At 47.0% G+C, this 13,944-nt stretch overlaps 1 protein-coding gene across 1 annotated transcript in view; it reads left to right on the forward strand.

The window, feature by feature from the left end:
* The first annotated feature begins 1,223 nt into the window (after positions 1–1,223).
* The window catches only part of LOC144179333 (cytochrome P450 2H2-like), a 58,129-nt gene continuing 45,408 nt past the window's right edge, over positions 1,224–13,944 (forward strand). Inside the window, exon 1 of the mRNA XM_077707626.1 lies at positions 1,224–1,429. Within this exon, the coding sequence (XP_077563752.1) occupies positions 1,400–1,429 (30 nt within the window). The 5' untranslated portion in view covers positions 1,224–1,399. The remainder of the gene's footprint in view (positions 1,430–13,944) is intronic.

Genomic DNA, 13,944 nt, shown 5'->3' on the forward strand with positions numbered 1-13,944 from the left:
GTATCAGCAGCTTCTTGACGTAGTTTGAATGAGTCAAGGATATAAGGCGCGTTCGTAGTCTTCCATTCTGTGTCGGCTTTGTGGCGCAGTGGGAAGAGCACCATGTACCTCGCGTTCCGCCCACAGGTAGTGAATGCGTTGTATCAGCAGCTTCTTGACGTAGTTTGAATGAGTCAAGGATATAAGGCGCGTTCGTAGTCTTCCATTCTGTGTCGGCTTTGTGGCGCAGTGGGTAGAGCACCATGTACCTTGCGTTCCGCCCGCAGGGTCGTGGGATCGAAACCAGGCGCCGGTAAGTATTATTTTTTTATATAGTGTAGGGGGAGGGGTGCGGACTACTACGCCTAGAACTACGCCTAGGCGGACTAGGACTACGCCTAGGCGGACTAGGACGCCTAGAACGGGTGACATCGTGAGTTAAAGAAATGCTCTGCATTTAAAAAGGACATTGACATCATCCCGTACACCATTCGCTTCCTGCCTTTTGAAGATGTTAATCGGGTGCCGCATGACGTTTTTGTCCTCCTAGGATTTTTTAGCTTGTGGAAGTGCTGCATGACTAATCGGCATGCGGAGACCCCTAGGCCGACCAAGTGCATTTTTCGGGAACAGGCGGCGTTGGTGCGGAGCGTTTATGCTGCGAAGAGTGATCCACCAGAGTAGCTGCCTCTTTTGGATGAATGCGTTTGCTTGCCTGAGTTTGGAAATGTTGCCGATCTTTGTTCGACTGATGTCCTTGCCCTTTGCTGTCTTTTAGTTTTTATATGGTTTGTTAAGTGTCTTGTCTGAGTTTTTCTAAGGTTTTTCTAAAATTTCCATGCATTAAAGAAAAAAAACGGTCGCAGCCCAATGGGTAGGATGACTGACACTAACTCTGTCTGGTCTACCAGACACAGGCTCGAATCCTGCCGGTGCCTGTGTGATGTTTTGCGATTGTAAATGCTATGCGACCGGACGCGGACGGACATTGTGCGGTCCTACGGTACTCCGCGCCTGAAATTCCAAAACGATTTTTGTGCTCAACAACCGCAGCGTATTTAATTATCAGGCTGCCTCGACATTCTGAGTTCGCCCACGGCTATTCCGCCATACGAAGCGTAGCACCAGGTTTTGTCCATTATTTTGCTTATTTTTTAATTCTATTGAAGTCAGGAGTAGCTTCGACCGAGTGATACGAACGCATATTCAGCGGTGGCGAACAGTCGGGGCTGTCGGCTCCAAGCAGATGTCCAACTTCCGGCTGTTTACCCGGTATCCTGTGCAGCTGCATCCGCAATGACTGCCTGCAAGCACTGCCAACCCATCCCAGTGTTGGAGATTCATTTTTGTGCAGTCCTTTCTAGGATCAATCTGGGCGACAGGAGCCATCGGCGGGCCAGCTTGAAGTAGTGCAGTCGAGATGGCTTTTGTTGCGATAACGTCCTTCCTGGTAAGCACTGGTTTTTCCCAGCTTTTGTGATACAAAACCGTAGCTGTAGCAGCAATTGTGGTAAAACACTTGCGGTACTGCACTTTCTGGATTGCTGGGCATAGCTTCGTGTGTAGTCTCGTCTGGTGAGGACATGAGAAAGTCGTACATAGCGGAGGCACACTGCGTCTATGCACCGAAGGGTCTGTGATATCCTCCACCCTTCCCTGGGGTGGGAAACTTCTCCGCAACTTCTTCCGCAACTTCATTAAACAAATCTGTTGGGCAAGTTGGTGCATTATGCTTGAAAAGGTAAAAAGCGCGACTTGGACAACGACAGTAGAGAAGGACGACGGGACAAGCGCTCACTTTCAACTAACATTTATTGAGGCATCGTCTCATATTTATACATGTACCAGGAGCATGCGCACTTTGGAACACTACGTAGAACGAATCAACCAGAGAACATAATCACAGTGACATTTTCAAAAATTCACACTCACTGGCACGCAAAAGAACCGAAGTATCACTGACGCATTTATCACCTTTCTGCTTAATATGGAACGCTTCTAACAGCTCTCTCGCCACGGAATTTTTACTCCTACCGAGAATCCTAATCTGGTCAAACAGAGGTCTGCACTTTTCCAAGGGACTGACAGGCCTACAGTCTTTGCAGTGTGCGGGTAAATGCGCACGCGTATCATTGTTAAGAGAAGAACTATGCTCGCGTGCCCGGTCATTCACACACCTGCCCGTCTGGCCGATGTAGGCCCGTCTGACCCTGTACGCCTTAGAAACGCCCGATCACTACTAGATTCGATTGCAGTCAAATTGCCTCTTTTATTACAGTCGTCGCCATACTCCTAACCACTACCACATCAGTTATTTAAAGTGGTGGAGATAGAAAGAGTCTATCGTTAAAACTGTGCTAATACACCCACATTGTTGGCTTTCTTTCCATGCTGCTAACAATGCAATTGACAGCAGTCATAATGATGCAGCCGCTACGAAATAAAACTTTCAGTAGTGGTGAAATTTAAGAGAGGCTTTATTTCGCCTTGTGTGGCCTAAATCACAAAAATGCGCTTTGATGTTTAGGTATTCATATTAGTGACTTATTGTTCACCTGCTAAAATGGGAGTTTGCTATGGCTTGTTCCTCAGAGTGTTCACGTCTCTGGTTTCACCCCCTCTCATGTTTTCAAATACATAAACCTATCGTGTTCGGCGGCCTGTACCAGCACTACTTTCTAGAATGTTCAGAATGTGAGGGACAGGGCATTTATTCGTTCGGCATGCTTATATTTGCTCTACAAGCTGTTCATTGCACTGTAAACATTGCGGAAGTGATTTTGTAACCTCCTGGTTACGCCGTGAGGCGACGACACTACACGCGTGCAGTACATTTGTAACAACGGCTCGAAATATTCACTTCATGGAAGAATATAAGCAGTGAAATAACATGACTAACCAAGAAGTTACAAAACATCACTGGTTTCAAGGGTTTGCAGCCCAGATCAAGGCAAAAATACGTATGTTACTTCTGCCTTCTCTTTTGTGTAGTGCTGTAGGACCCTGAATCTTTTTCGCATGTTTGCGTGTTCTTAATTCTCTTGCATTTTATTGTGTACCGGGTACCATTTTCTGACGAGATCGCCCAAAAGACTGCGATATCAATAGATAGATAAAATTAGTAAAGGTGCCTCCAGTGGTTTCTAAGCTTACGAGAAGCGCAAAAGTTATCAATCGAGAAAAGCCAGCCGTCCTGAAGTAAATTTCTGTCTCTGTTGACAAAAGTGGTCTGTGGGACACGAGTTGTATCAGTTTGTTTTCCACGAGCTTGAACTCACGTCGAGGCGTCTCGGTCTGAGCTAATGAAGATACACGGGAGAGAAACATAAAGTAAAACGGGGCAACGCCCGCGTCTACCCAATGTGCTGTGCAGTGCTTTAAATGGCCACAGCGGTTCCGGTGACTCGGGAACGTCACTAGCCTGGCCCTTCGGGCGGAAACCGCCTGAGGCAGCATCTCTGTTTAGTTATTTTAGTTCGCTGCAACTTAAGTCTTTCGCTACCGCCGGAAAATTGACTAATTTTAGGGGTCCAAGAAAACATTTTTTTGCCTGCTAAAAAATTGGTTAGACACTAATTGCAGGAGCACAAAATGCAGATTATTTAACGGCATTTCCAATAATACCAGTTTTTTAAAGGTTTTTATATATCATAGTTGCAAAAAAATATCAAAACCAACATTTTTGTCAAGTTGTCGAAACAAACGCTAAAAAAGAAGTTATGTATATCAAACCACCGGTAGGAGAAAAAAATTACAATATACATTTTGTAGGAAAACATTTCAGAAACCCGCCCTAGAAAAAATGTCAACTTGCGCGGAATAGTTTGTCAGATATAAAAAAAATGTTAGCATGCACGGTGCTCGTGTCATGCGGTGAAGCCTAACCACCAATTCGATTGATTGATTGATTGTAGGGTTTTTACGCGCCGACGCAACGCAGGCGATGAGGCGCGCCGTAGTGGAGGGCTCCGGATTAATTTTTACCACCTGGGGATCTTTAACGTGCGCCGAAATCTCGTACACACGGGCGTTTTTGCTTTTCGCCTCCATCAGAAAAGCGGCCGCCGCGGCCGGGAATCGAACCCGCGACCTCCTAACCTCCAATTCAAAATGTGCAATTTCGGGTGGTTTCCTGAAATAAATCTGGCGGTTTGTCATTATCAGAGGCACGAATTTGCCCCCACATAACGTAAAAATATCTTGTCAATGGCTGACTTTGCATTTACAGCGAGCGCAATATTTGGGACAAGCACGCGATACGGAAAAAAACACGCATGAAGTTGAAAACGGAACGCCGTGGCTGATGCTTGTTCTCGTTCACGGTCAGTTATCTCTCAAAACATAAAGCTCAGCTTTATTCTCATCTTCTTACTCGCAATTGTAGCCTTGCTCGCAAAAATGAGGTACCATGAGCTAGAATCGTGCCCTGCGATCTTTGGCCGAGTAGCAGTTGCGTGCTGAAAAAGATCAGCACAACGAGCCTCCGCTATTGCAGCGCCACCTAACATTTTTCAAATGAAACAGTACAAAAACTTATCAGAGACTCCGTCCGAATAGACAGTTCAACTAAGCAGCAACATTGGACACCCGGATATACCCTCGCATGGAAACGAAACTGGAAGGCGAACAGCTGGCAGTGTAAGGCCGGTTTGAAGCGCTGTCCTCGGCGGAACAGATATCTGGCGACTGGGTGTGACCTTTTGACTTGCATCTCAAGTTCTTATCGCAGAAATCGGGTTAGGGTGGAGGGCAATCAGGAGCGCCGTGCTTTGTTCGAGGATCAGTCGCGGATCAGTCGCGGATCGCGAGGATCAGGCGCCATGGCAGGTAGCCTTGAAGTTGGGTAACTGCGTGGTAGCGCTGAATATGAATTTCGCGATGCAGAAACGAAACCGAAACTGTTGTAAACTGTTTGCGAATGGTCCTGGGGTAAGTATAAGTACCACAGTACGTAGAACAACGTGCGCAAAGGCAGTAAAACTGCCTAAAATCATAAAGTAGCTTTGCAACCAGGCACTGCTTGACATTTTCAGCCGATTTCTGGGATTATTACTGTCAGAGCGCGAACGTGACGATTGAAAATCGTTTGCTAGTTCCCCATTCACGCCCTGATAGCAAAAAACAAGCGCTGGTGCAGAGTAATTACGAGTTGCACGCATTCTTCGTTGGTAGCCGTGACGCGCGATGACCACGCCCCTTTTCCACACCATGGTGACTCAAAAGCTTGTCAAAAATCACGTTTCCGTTGCAAAAATGAAAACAAAACTGATTTTGAAAGGCCATTTTCTGATCTAACTCCGAACAGCTTTACTTGTTCGAGAAACGCCTGGAACGCTATAGAAAGGCGCTCCCAAAAGTATCGAATAAATTGATCGATTTTGATAGGCGCGGTAGCGAAAGAGTTAAGCGCCCGCTCCTGTGGTTCCACAGCCCCGTGGTCCCTAGTTGTGCCCCAACGAATGTAGGGGACACCGAAGACAACGGAGACCGTACAAGCAGCAAAGCAGAGGAGTGAAGTATGGCGAAAGTGTGATGGGGAGTGTTGCATGCCGATACGGCGCGTGACTTTCTCTCAGGCGGCCAGGCGCTTCGAGATAATCGAGAAAATGAAGAGGCCACCGAAGATAGAGTTAGCAGGAAGGAGTAGGATGAAAGTATGCTGAAAGGCGCGAGACATGCTCCTCCGCTGCCACACGCCACGAGATAAAGCCAGAGAAGATCACGCGCCGTCGTGTTTTCTCTGATACAGTCATCGCTTCGTGAGACGCAGCAGGCATGCGCGGTCATCCGGACGACTGCAGTTCTCTCTGCGCACAAATTTCGCATTACGGAGTATCTTAATCATCAGCCATTTCTTTTCCTTAGTAAACACAGGCCCGGAGGAGTTAGCATAATCGAGGAGGCTAAAACAGCACAACGGACTGGTACCACGATCATAAACGCCCGATGGCATGCTTTTCATTCCTTTGTTTCATTTTGCTTAGCACAGTTCAAACCAACATCTTTTCTCATTGTTTCCCTCCAATACTCGAGGGAGAGAGAGAGAGAGAGAGAGAGAGAGAGAGAGAGAGAGAGAAAATTTATTTCCGGGGAGACTTCAACCTATTAATTGTTTTCCGCCAGAAGGACCATGGCCAGTTGGCCAACGAGGGCCGCCGGCGCTAACCACACTCGCCGGTGGGGGAAAGGAGGGTTAGGGTAATGAGGGAGTGTTGAGATTTACTTCGCTCTGAACGATATCTACATGTATTAGTTGTGCCAATAGCTTTTGTAGTATGAAATGGTCTTCCCTATTCAGACTTTGTGTTCACGCTGTTTGTTATCACAACAATGCATTTTTAACATAAAAAAAAGGCCACAAGCCATAAAAAAATTATTCCGCGGTTTGCGTAGGCGCGTGTCCCGTATAAGATTTGTAAATATTAGCGGACACTAGAGAGGCCACTGCGCTTTCATGACATTTCAAGAGCTTCTATTAGGTGCACGGAACTTTAGGGGCTCACCTTGCCGTCTTTTTTTTCTTTATTTCCCAACATGTTCCGATGGTATAAACACAAGTAGTAGCATTAACAAATTAAGTTGAACCAAATGATAAAATCATTATACCCCCTTTGAGGTATAGCGCTAGTGGTTAAAACATTTTCATCTGTATAAGCAGTTCCACCTGTGACAGCCAGTCGGGCACATCAATTTGTGCCTTTACAACATCAATGAAGGAGTACACGGCCTCTCGGAAATAGTCCCTGACAGGACGCGCATCCTTGTCGGAGCACCGTACTGCCATCCGACTCCTCCATATACTGTGCAGGCCCAGTAGCATGGTTAAATCCAACAGAATACCAATTTTGTTTTGAAACTACAAATACCGAATATCGTGCGTGTGGATTGGAAGTTCTTTTTTCAGCGTTCGTAGCAGAACATCCCAGAAGAAAACCCCGTCCCACGTCCCAACAATCGTAGCTCGCTCGCTAGACCCAAGTAGAGCCCACGGCGCTTCCTCGTAGCAGCTGTTGTCGGGGCGTCCAACGGAGGTTTCGAAAGCCAAGCGGTTTATATAGTCATAAGCGTTCGAAGCTTGTGAACCGCTGGCACTTGACACACACCTCCCCGTTTTTTTAGCGCAAACAAAACTGCAGGTACATGTAAGGCAAAATATACGTAATCAACCGGCAGCCCCCACGTACATTTAGTTAGGAGCGCTCGTTGGGTTGGTTTTTACGATGGTAGGTGAACAAAAATTGGCAGCGCGATGCCGGCACGTGCGGGAGGAAAAGCAAGCACAAAGAATGATTGCGGCTTAACTCAGCTACCTTGGATATGCAAAGCAAATCTTTGCTTTGTGTGGTTGGGTCTGGGTTCCGCTTGGTTAACCTTTGATGTAGCTGTATAGCCTACCGTGGCTCAGAGCCGCTCGGTACTCTGCACCGCTCACAGGAGCAGGCCCGGCCTCGCTTTCGTTTTCGCTGAACACGGCGTTCCTGTTTCACGGCGAACGCAGCACGAGGTGAGGCACATGTCCCTAGACGACCCTGTGCCGCATGCGAGGAAGGCGGCGGTTTTGTACGGCTTGCCAATCAGTGAGCGGTCGCTCCGCCGCCGCCGCAAAGTCGCAAAAAGACCTAAAATGGGGCCTTGTGCGCAGCGCCGACAGTGTGCCCGGTGACTTACGCAGGGCGCTGCGAGGGGTGTGTCGCCGGGGGTGAGTCTCCGGTCAAAAGGTTAACTTGCGCATCCCCCGCGAAACCGCTGGACGAAAGTAGTAAAGCTTCGCTTTAAAAGAACAGTACTCCCGCTGGCGAAGTTTCACGCAGGGGCCGCGCGAGCCTGCGAAGGCGGGAATTTTGAAATGTGTTGGACAAAACTCCGATAAATTAATCAGGAGGGACATGAGACAAGGCGGCGAAGAGCGTGATGGGTGGTAAGAGTAAGCGGATAACGGGACCCCCATCAATTATGGCGAATCACTGCTGTGCACTTCCGACAGCTTTCACATTGAGTTGAAAGGCTTTAAATTTTTTGAAGGGTCCACGTAGGCGTTTCTTAAAGGGAGCTCCCGGGGCGGCAAAACAACGTGATGCCTATTGGCTGCATTAGCCGAAGATACGCGGTGGCACCAAGTGATGGAGAGAGAGAGAGAGAGAGAGAGAGAGAGAGAGAGAGAGAGAGAGAGAGAGAGAGAGAGAGAGAGAGAGAGAGAGAGAGAGGGAGAGCGAGAGAGACTGTGAGCGCGCGCAGATTTGCAAAGTGCACATTCCTCCATGGACAGGAATCGCTGTTGTAACGTTCCGCGACGTTTGCCGTTCACGGGGAGATCACTGGTGTTCCGCCGCAAGAAAAAACGTGACGTTCTCCGACAGCGCGGATAAACACTCGTATCCTTTTAAGTGCAGTGCACTTTAGGGGCCCGGCTTGTCGTCGTAGCTATTCCGCTGTCACGCGACTCAGCCCCCGCAATCACGTGGCGTAAGGGACCCAAACAGAGGCTTCGAAAAGGTACCCACTTGTCCCTCACTTCAGCCACCCGACCAAAAGTTAAAGGAGCCATGAAGACAAAATACAAGTTGGGTTTATTAGAAAAACTGCTTAGTCCCGATAACAATGATACTAATATCATCGCAATCTTCGAACAAATAACGGAGATATTGAAGAAAACGTGTGAAGCAGTCGCGACCCCCTAGGCAATTTCCCGCATCTTTTCAATGACGTCACGGAACCTTGTTTGCGCGATTGGCGGCCGCCTAACTGACCTGTCGCGACGACACATGACTGGACGTCTGTAATGGGGCCTCTAGTTTCATTTGACGGCATCACTTGAATGCTAACGTGCAGTTAACGCACTAAAAATTACGTTTTAATGGGCATCCTCGATTTACCAGTCCTGGACGGTCCGCGGGCAGTCCGAGGACTGCGTTCGGACCGGAAGCCCCATAGGAATACATGGGAAAATCGAGCGCCGGATCGCGGCTCGGGCAGTCCGTAGACGATCCGGGACTGATAATCGAGGAGGCCCATTGTTAGCCCGTATGACGTCATTCTTGCTCATAACACGTCACTGTGGCGCAAACTTTTAAAGTTTTTAAATACTTCGGGCTTGCTTTTTTTCGTTAAAAATACATCTTTTGTGGCTGTAATGAAGCTGTGTGAGATGCTGAATCCTAGTTCTTTCAAATTAAACTAAGTTGTATTTTCTCTTCATGTCTCCTTTAAGAGGATAGTTAAACAAGAGGTTTACATAAGCAGAACTCTTAGGCACTCCTCGAGCTGAAAGTGCACGTACATTTATTTCAAAATTTAAGTAATTGACCGGCAGTCACCCCCTTCACTTAGTTAAGAATGCTCTTTGGGTTGGTTTTTATCATAGCAAGCGAAAAAACGTGGCGCCGGACGAAACAAACCTGAGGCGTTCAAAATGGCGCCGAAAGGCAGAATGTGGAAGATGAAATCAAGCACAAAAAGAACAGCCGTCCCGCTCGTGGTATTCCAAGCAAAAGGCGCGCAAGCACTGCGAAGGCGCGAAAATTGAATTGCATTGGGCAAACCTCTATTCAATTCACGACGAGAGGAGTGAGACAGGAGGGCGAAGGGCGTGAGGTGTGGTAGCAGTGAGCCGAAAAAGGCACCACAGCCCCTCCGGCGATTACTCCTCCGCACTTCCGATAGCTTTGACGTGGAGCGGAACGGCTGTAATTTGTTTTAACACGACAGTATTTTATTCGGGGGTACATAAAGATTCCACGGACGTCATACTCGTCACGGACAGGATGCCAGTACAACGAACAGGAGAAACGCCAGAAAATCTTTTATTGACGCCGATGGTGCCGCTTTCTAGATGAGATGAAGTGAAGTAGTGCATCAAGAAGCTAACGAGCGCTGACAGTTGGCTCCTCGATCGGGCAGCGTAAGGTACTTCGTTTCGTAGCGCCATGGTCCATGTAAAAAATTAAAGCCGTTCCACTCAATGTGAAAGCTGTCGGAAGTGCGGAGCAGTGATTCGACATAATGGGCTGTACTGCCGTTATCCGCTTAGTGCTACCACCCCACGCAATTGAAATTTCCCGCCTTCGCAGGGCTCACGCGCCCTCTGCCTAAAACTTCGCCAGCGGGAGTACTGTTCTCTGAGTGCCTTTCTCTCCGCACTTGCCGGCGTTGCACTGCCACATTTTGCATTTACTATGGTAAAAACCAACCGAACGTGCGTCCTTAACTAAAGGAACCCGGCCGCTGCCGCGTAATTACGTATATTTTTTCCTCAAATGTACGTATAGTTTTCTTTGCCCTAAGCAACGGGAAGATATAAGACAAGCGCCAGAGTTTGCCTAGTTTCGAACGCTTATGACTATATAAACCGCTTGGCTTTTGAAGCCTCTGGGGTAGGCCGAGAACAACAGCGATATTTGGGTCGAGCGATCGAGCTAGGACGACAAGGCGAGCGCCTAAAGTACTCTGCACATAAAATCAGCTAAAAAAGACAACCACACTGACGGGCGAATGCCGTGAACGTGACTGATTTGGTGCGAGGAGAGACGCCAGCGGGAAGCGGAACGCTTTTGCGTGTTTACGGTGCAAGCTACGAACTCTGTCTCTCGCGTTCTACAAGCTGATCTTGCCTCAACCCAACCGCCTGCCGTACACGCCACGGAGCTGGACCTAAGTGGTCCCACTTTGGTCGAAGCCACACACGTCGCTCACCAAGCACACCCACAAGACAGCCGCCCAACCGCAAACCATGCTCCTTTCGCTGCATGTTTCGTAGCACATTTCGAATTCATGTTTTACCGATTCCTATGACAGAGTAATCATCAAGAGTTTTTCTGGAAATTCAGGTTCAAATCCCACATGAAGTCATGGGTGTTTTATGTTTGCTTTTTACAACGGCGGCCATTTTCGGTTCCGGACCACTAGTGAGTGGTGGTATTTCGCACAATGAGTCCCTTACCGATTCCGCCCAAAAATCCACAACCGTCTGGCGGCTTTGCAAGCGCAGTGCGTCATCCAAAGTGCCCGTGGTCCCCATTGCTCATCTTTCCCCTGTCCTCGAGTTCTCAATGACGGAAGGGGGTTCACAAAAATTAGATTTCTGAAGACGGCAAGCACTTTAGACTGAATAGGATGCAGGATCAAAAAAATGATAGCATTATTTTGTCTGCAAATTACATTTTTGTGATCGAAGGCGGGATACAAACATTTTGGTTGTACGCTGGTCCTGCAAGATGTTTTGCTATAGCGTGAACAGCACCGCTTGTCTTCCTTCATGTGTTTTTAGTAGCCCGACGTTATCGAAGGTTAAACTTGTGCCATGCTAAAAATTGCAACTTTAACGGTGCCATCTTGATAAGCATGACTTTACTACTAAATAGAAATAAAGGGTGTTCAGATTAACAGTGCCTTCCGAATGAGGTTTCTTAAGGCAAATCTAGTCAGTTTATTTTGACAATTCCAGATGAAGTAGATTTAATATAACCTCATTTTTTGTATTCTGTAAAAACGAGAACAATAGAATGCGCTCATAAAAACTTCATTTATGCTCGCAGTTTAAAAAGCAGCGCAGATTCTCCATTAAGTCAACGGTTCTATGCAATTACAACGCCGATTTTGGGTATATTGTCCGGCCTAATTTTCGTTAAAGCCGATTTGAAATGATAGAATTTGAGTTGCTGCGATCGACACCTCAGGAAAAGTTAAGGTAGCTTCAAAAAGACCTTGTAAAAAGGACTGTAACATAATATATCACTTCCCCTTCTTCTTGCGTCGGTGAAGAGGATCATAATGAAAAAAAAACATTTTAATGCAAGCGAAACATTGTATGAATTTATAGCAAAAGAGGAGTGGCCGTTGTGATAAAAAATATTACCAGAATTTTAATTTTAGGATGCCAAATTCTCAGGTAGCACTGCGTGCTTACCAATACAAATTAATCTGTTGTCAGGTTGTTGAAACATCTCAAAGGCGAATCGAAAGCAAAAAAATCTAACTGTTTTTACAATATTTACAGGGAGTAAGAATATTTACATGGTGTCCGAGAATCTTCGTTCTTCTTTCTCTTCTTTGTCACCTCCGCGTGACGGCGCACCGAGGTTCCCGCTCTTTTTCCACGCGCTGGCTCCCGCACGCGAGCTCCAATTTGATAACGGATCACACTTCATGGCGATAAGAAACACAGGTGCAAAATACCGAGGCAGTTTATCTGGGGTCCTGGGGAACAGTTTAGTAATATAGACGCCTGGCTTAGGATTCGAGCAGGCATAGTCGGAAAATGTCTTTACTTGCTGCTTCAAAACGACACTTTTTTTTGCTGAGTAATGATGCCAGCTGGGTATTTTTTTTAAAAAAGGTTGTGTGCTTTAAAATGCTTACAGGGTAAAGCCCGTGCTAGTGCCGTGGAGAGAGTATTGTTGAAAAGCTAGTAAGGTTGCTAGCGACCAGGAAGGCGTTGATATTGGCTGTGAGATGTTTGCGTGGCGCCCCCTGGCTCTGACGTCGGCTTAGGGGCTCACGCCGCTGTCGTCTGCTAACCTCCACTTGTGAGGAGCAGCAGAGACTGTGCTAGGAATCGTCCGCTTTGATGCGTTAGTGCATTAAAAAACGTATTTCTAGTAATTCAGTTATTTTTGCAGTTTTCTGACACAGATGAATAATGTCAAGCTGTATCTCCCGCAAGTTTGCAACATACGAGGAGATAGCTAGAGAACAACTGTCTTCAGAGCATCGGTCAAAAGATCGTGTGTAACTCCTTTTCTAGCTTATTCGCGACGTTCAGCTCTCAGTGCTCCTCGATGAGTATTCAAAACACGTAGGCAAATCCTACAGTACAAATCCTCGAAGAACAAATCCTGGTCTACTCGCGATGGCGTTCTATGAATTGAACAAAATTACTCTTTTTCTCTTGTCCTGGACTGAGCACCCGGCTCACTAAACCAGCTAGATTTTACTATTAAATAAGTTTTTCTCCTCATCTTCTTCCCCCTCCTTCTCCTGAGTGCAGTTTTCCTATAACGCATATCTGAATATATGAATCTGAAGATAAGGGTGTGGATATCACAGATATGGCAGATATGTGGATATGGCATATCTGAAGATATGGCTGTGGAAAATGTAGAGAAATGTACCTCCAGGTCTCAGCAAACATAGTGTTACTGTAGCTTTACCGTGGACGTGACTCATTTTGTTCAATAGATCTCCATACTGGTTAGAAGCCTGGTTATAAAACCAGCACGTGCCTATACACACAGTGCGCGCTTTGGAACTCAACCTACAGTTTTTCAACCCATAGTGCATGTCCGATTAATTTCATCCCATGACAACGTAAAGTTATGTGATACAATACTTTCGCGCGTTCGGCAAGGTTGCGAAAGCTGTTTTACCTTACATATGATAATCTGTAATGCCTTCTGCCAAAGCCGATGCAGCGAAGGCCGATAAGTTGTTTTGGTCTTGCATTTTCGCTGTTGTCGGTTACTAGCAGCTGGCTGCTCCCTTTGTTCGAAAGATTGCTTAGTACAGAAGCTGACGCCTAGCTCGGACTCTTCACGCTCCGCACTGCACCGGTTTCGCAGGCAATGGGTTAACGCCGGCAATGCTTCTTCCGTAGCCGTATCCAATACTAAACTTTAACGCTAGCCTTGAGCTAGTGTATGTGATTTAACGTCTATTATTATGATAAGTTACGCACACGCAAAATCTGGTGCGGACAGGTATCAGACGTGAACCGAGCGGAAAGAAGCAGCAGGGAGAGCGAACCCGAGTGAAGCGGACGACAAATGCCAGAATCCCTAAGCCGACGTCACGGAGGCGGGCTTCGCAGCGCCGCCTGTGGTCACGCTCACCGCCAATAACGACAACCTTAGTCTCATCCACAAAGTAGTCAATGCGAAAGACGTGGAGGAGTAAACTTTATTAAAACCAACTGGTAATTTTGCATAAAGCATGCCTTCGCACTGTTTATGGAAGGGAGGTCATGCCTTGAAG

This window comes from Haemaphysalis longicornis, unplaced genomic scaffold (genome assembly GCF_048455015.1).
Source record: "Haemaphysalis longicornis isolate Haplotype H1 unplaced genomic scaffold, Haemaphysalis longicornis Haplotype H1 scaffold_4, whole genome shotgun sequence".
In the NCBI taxonomy this organism is placed as follows: domain Eukaryota; kingdom Metazoa; phylum Arthropoda; class Arachnida; order Ixodida; family Ixodidae; genus Haemaphysalis; species Haemaphysalis longicornis.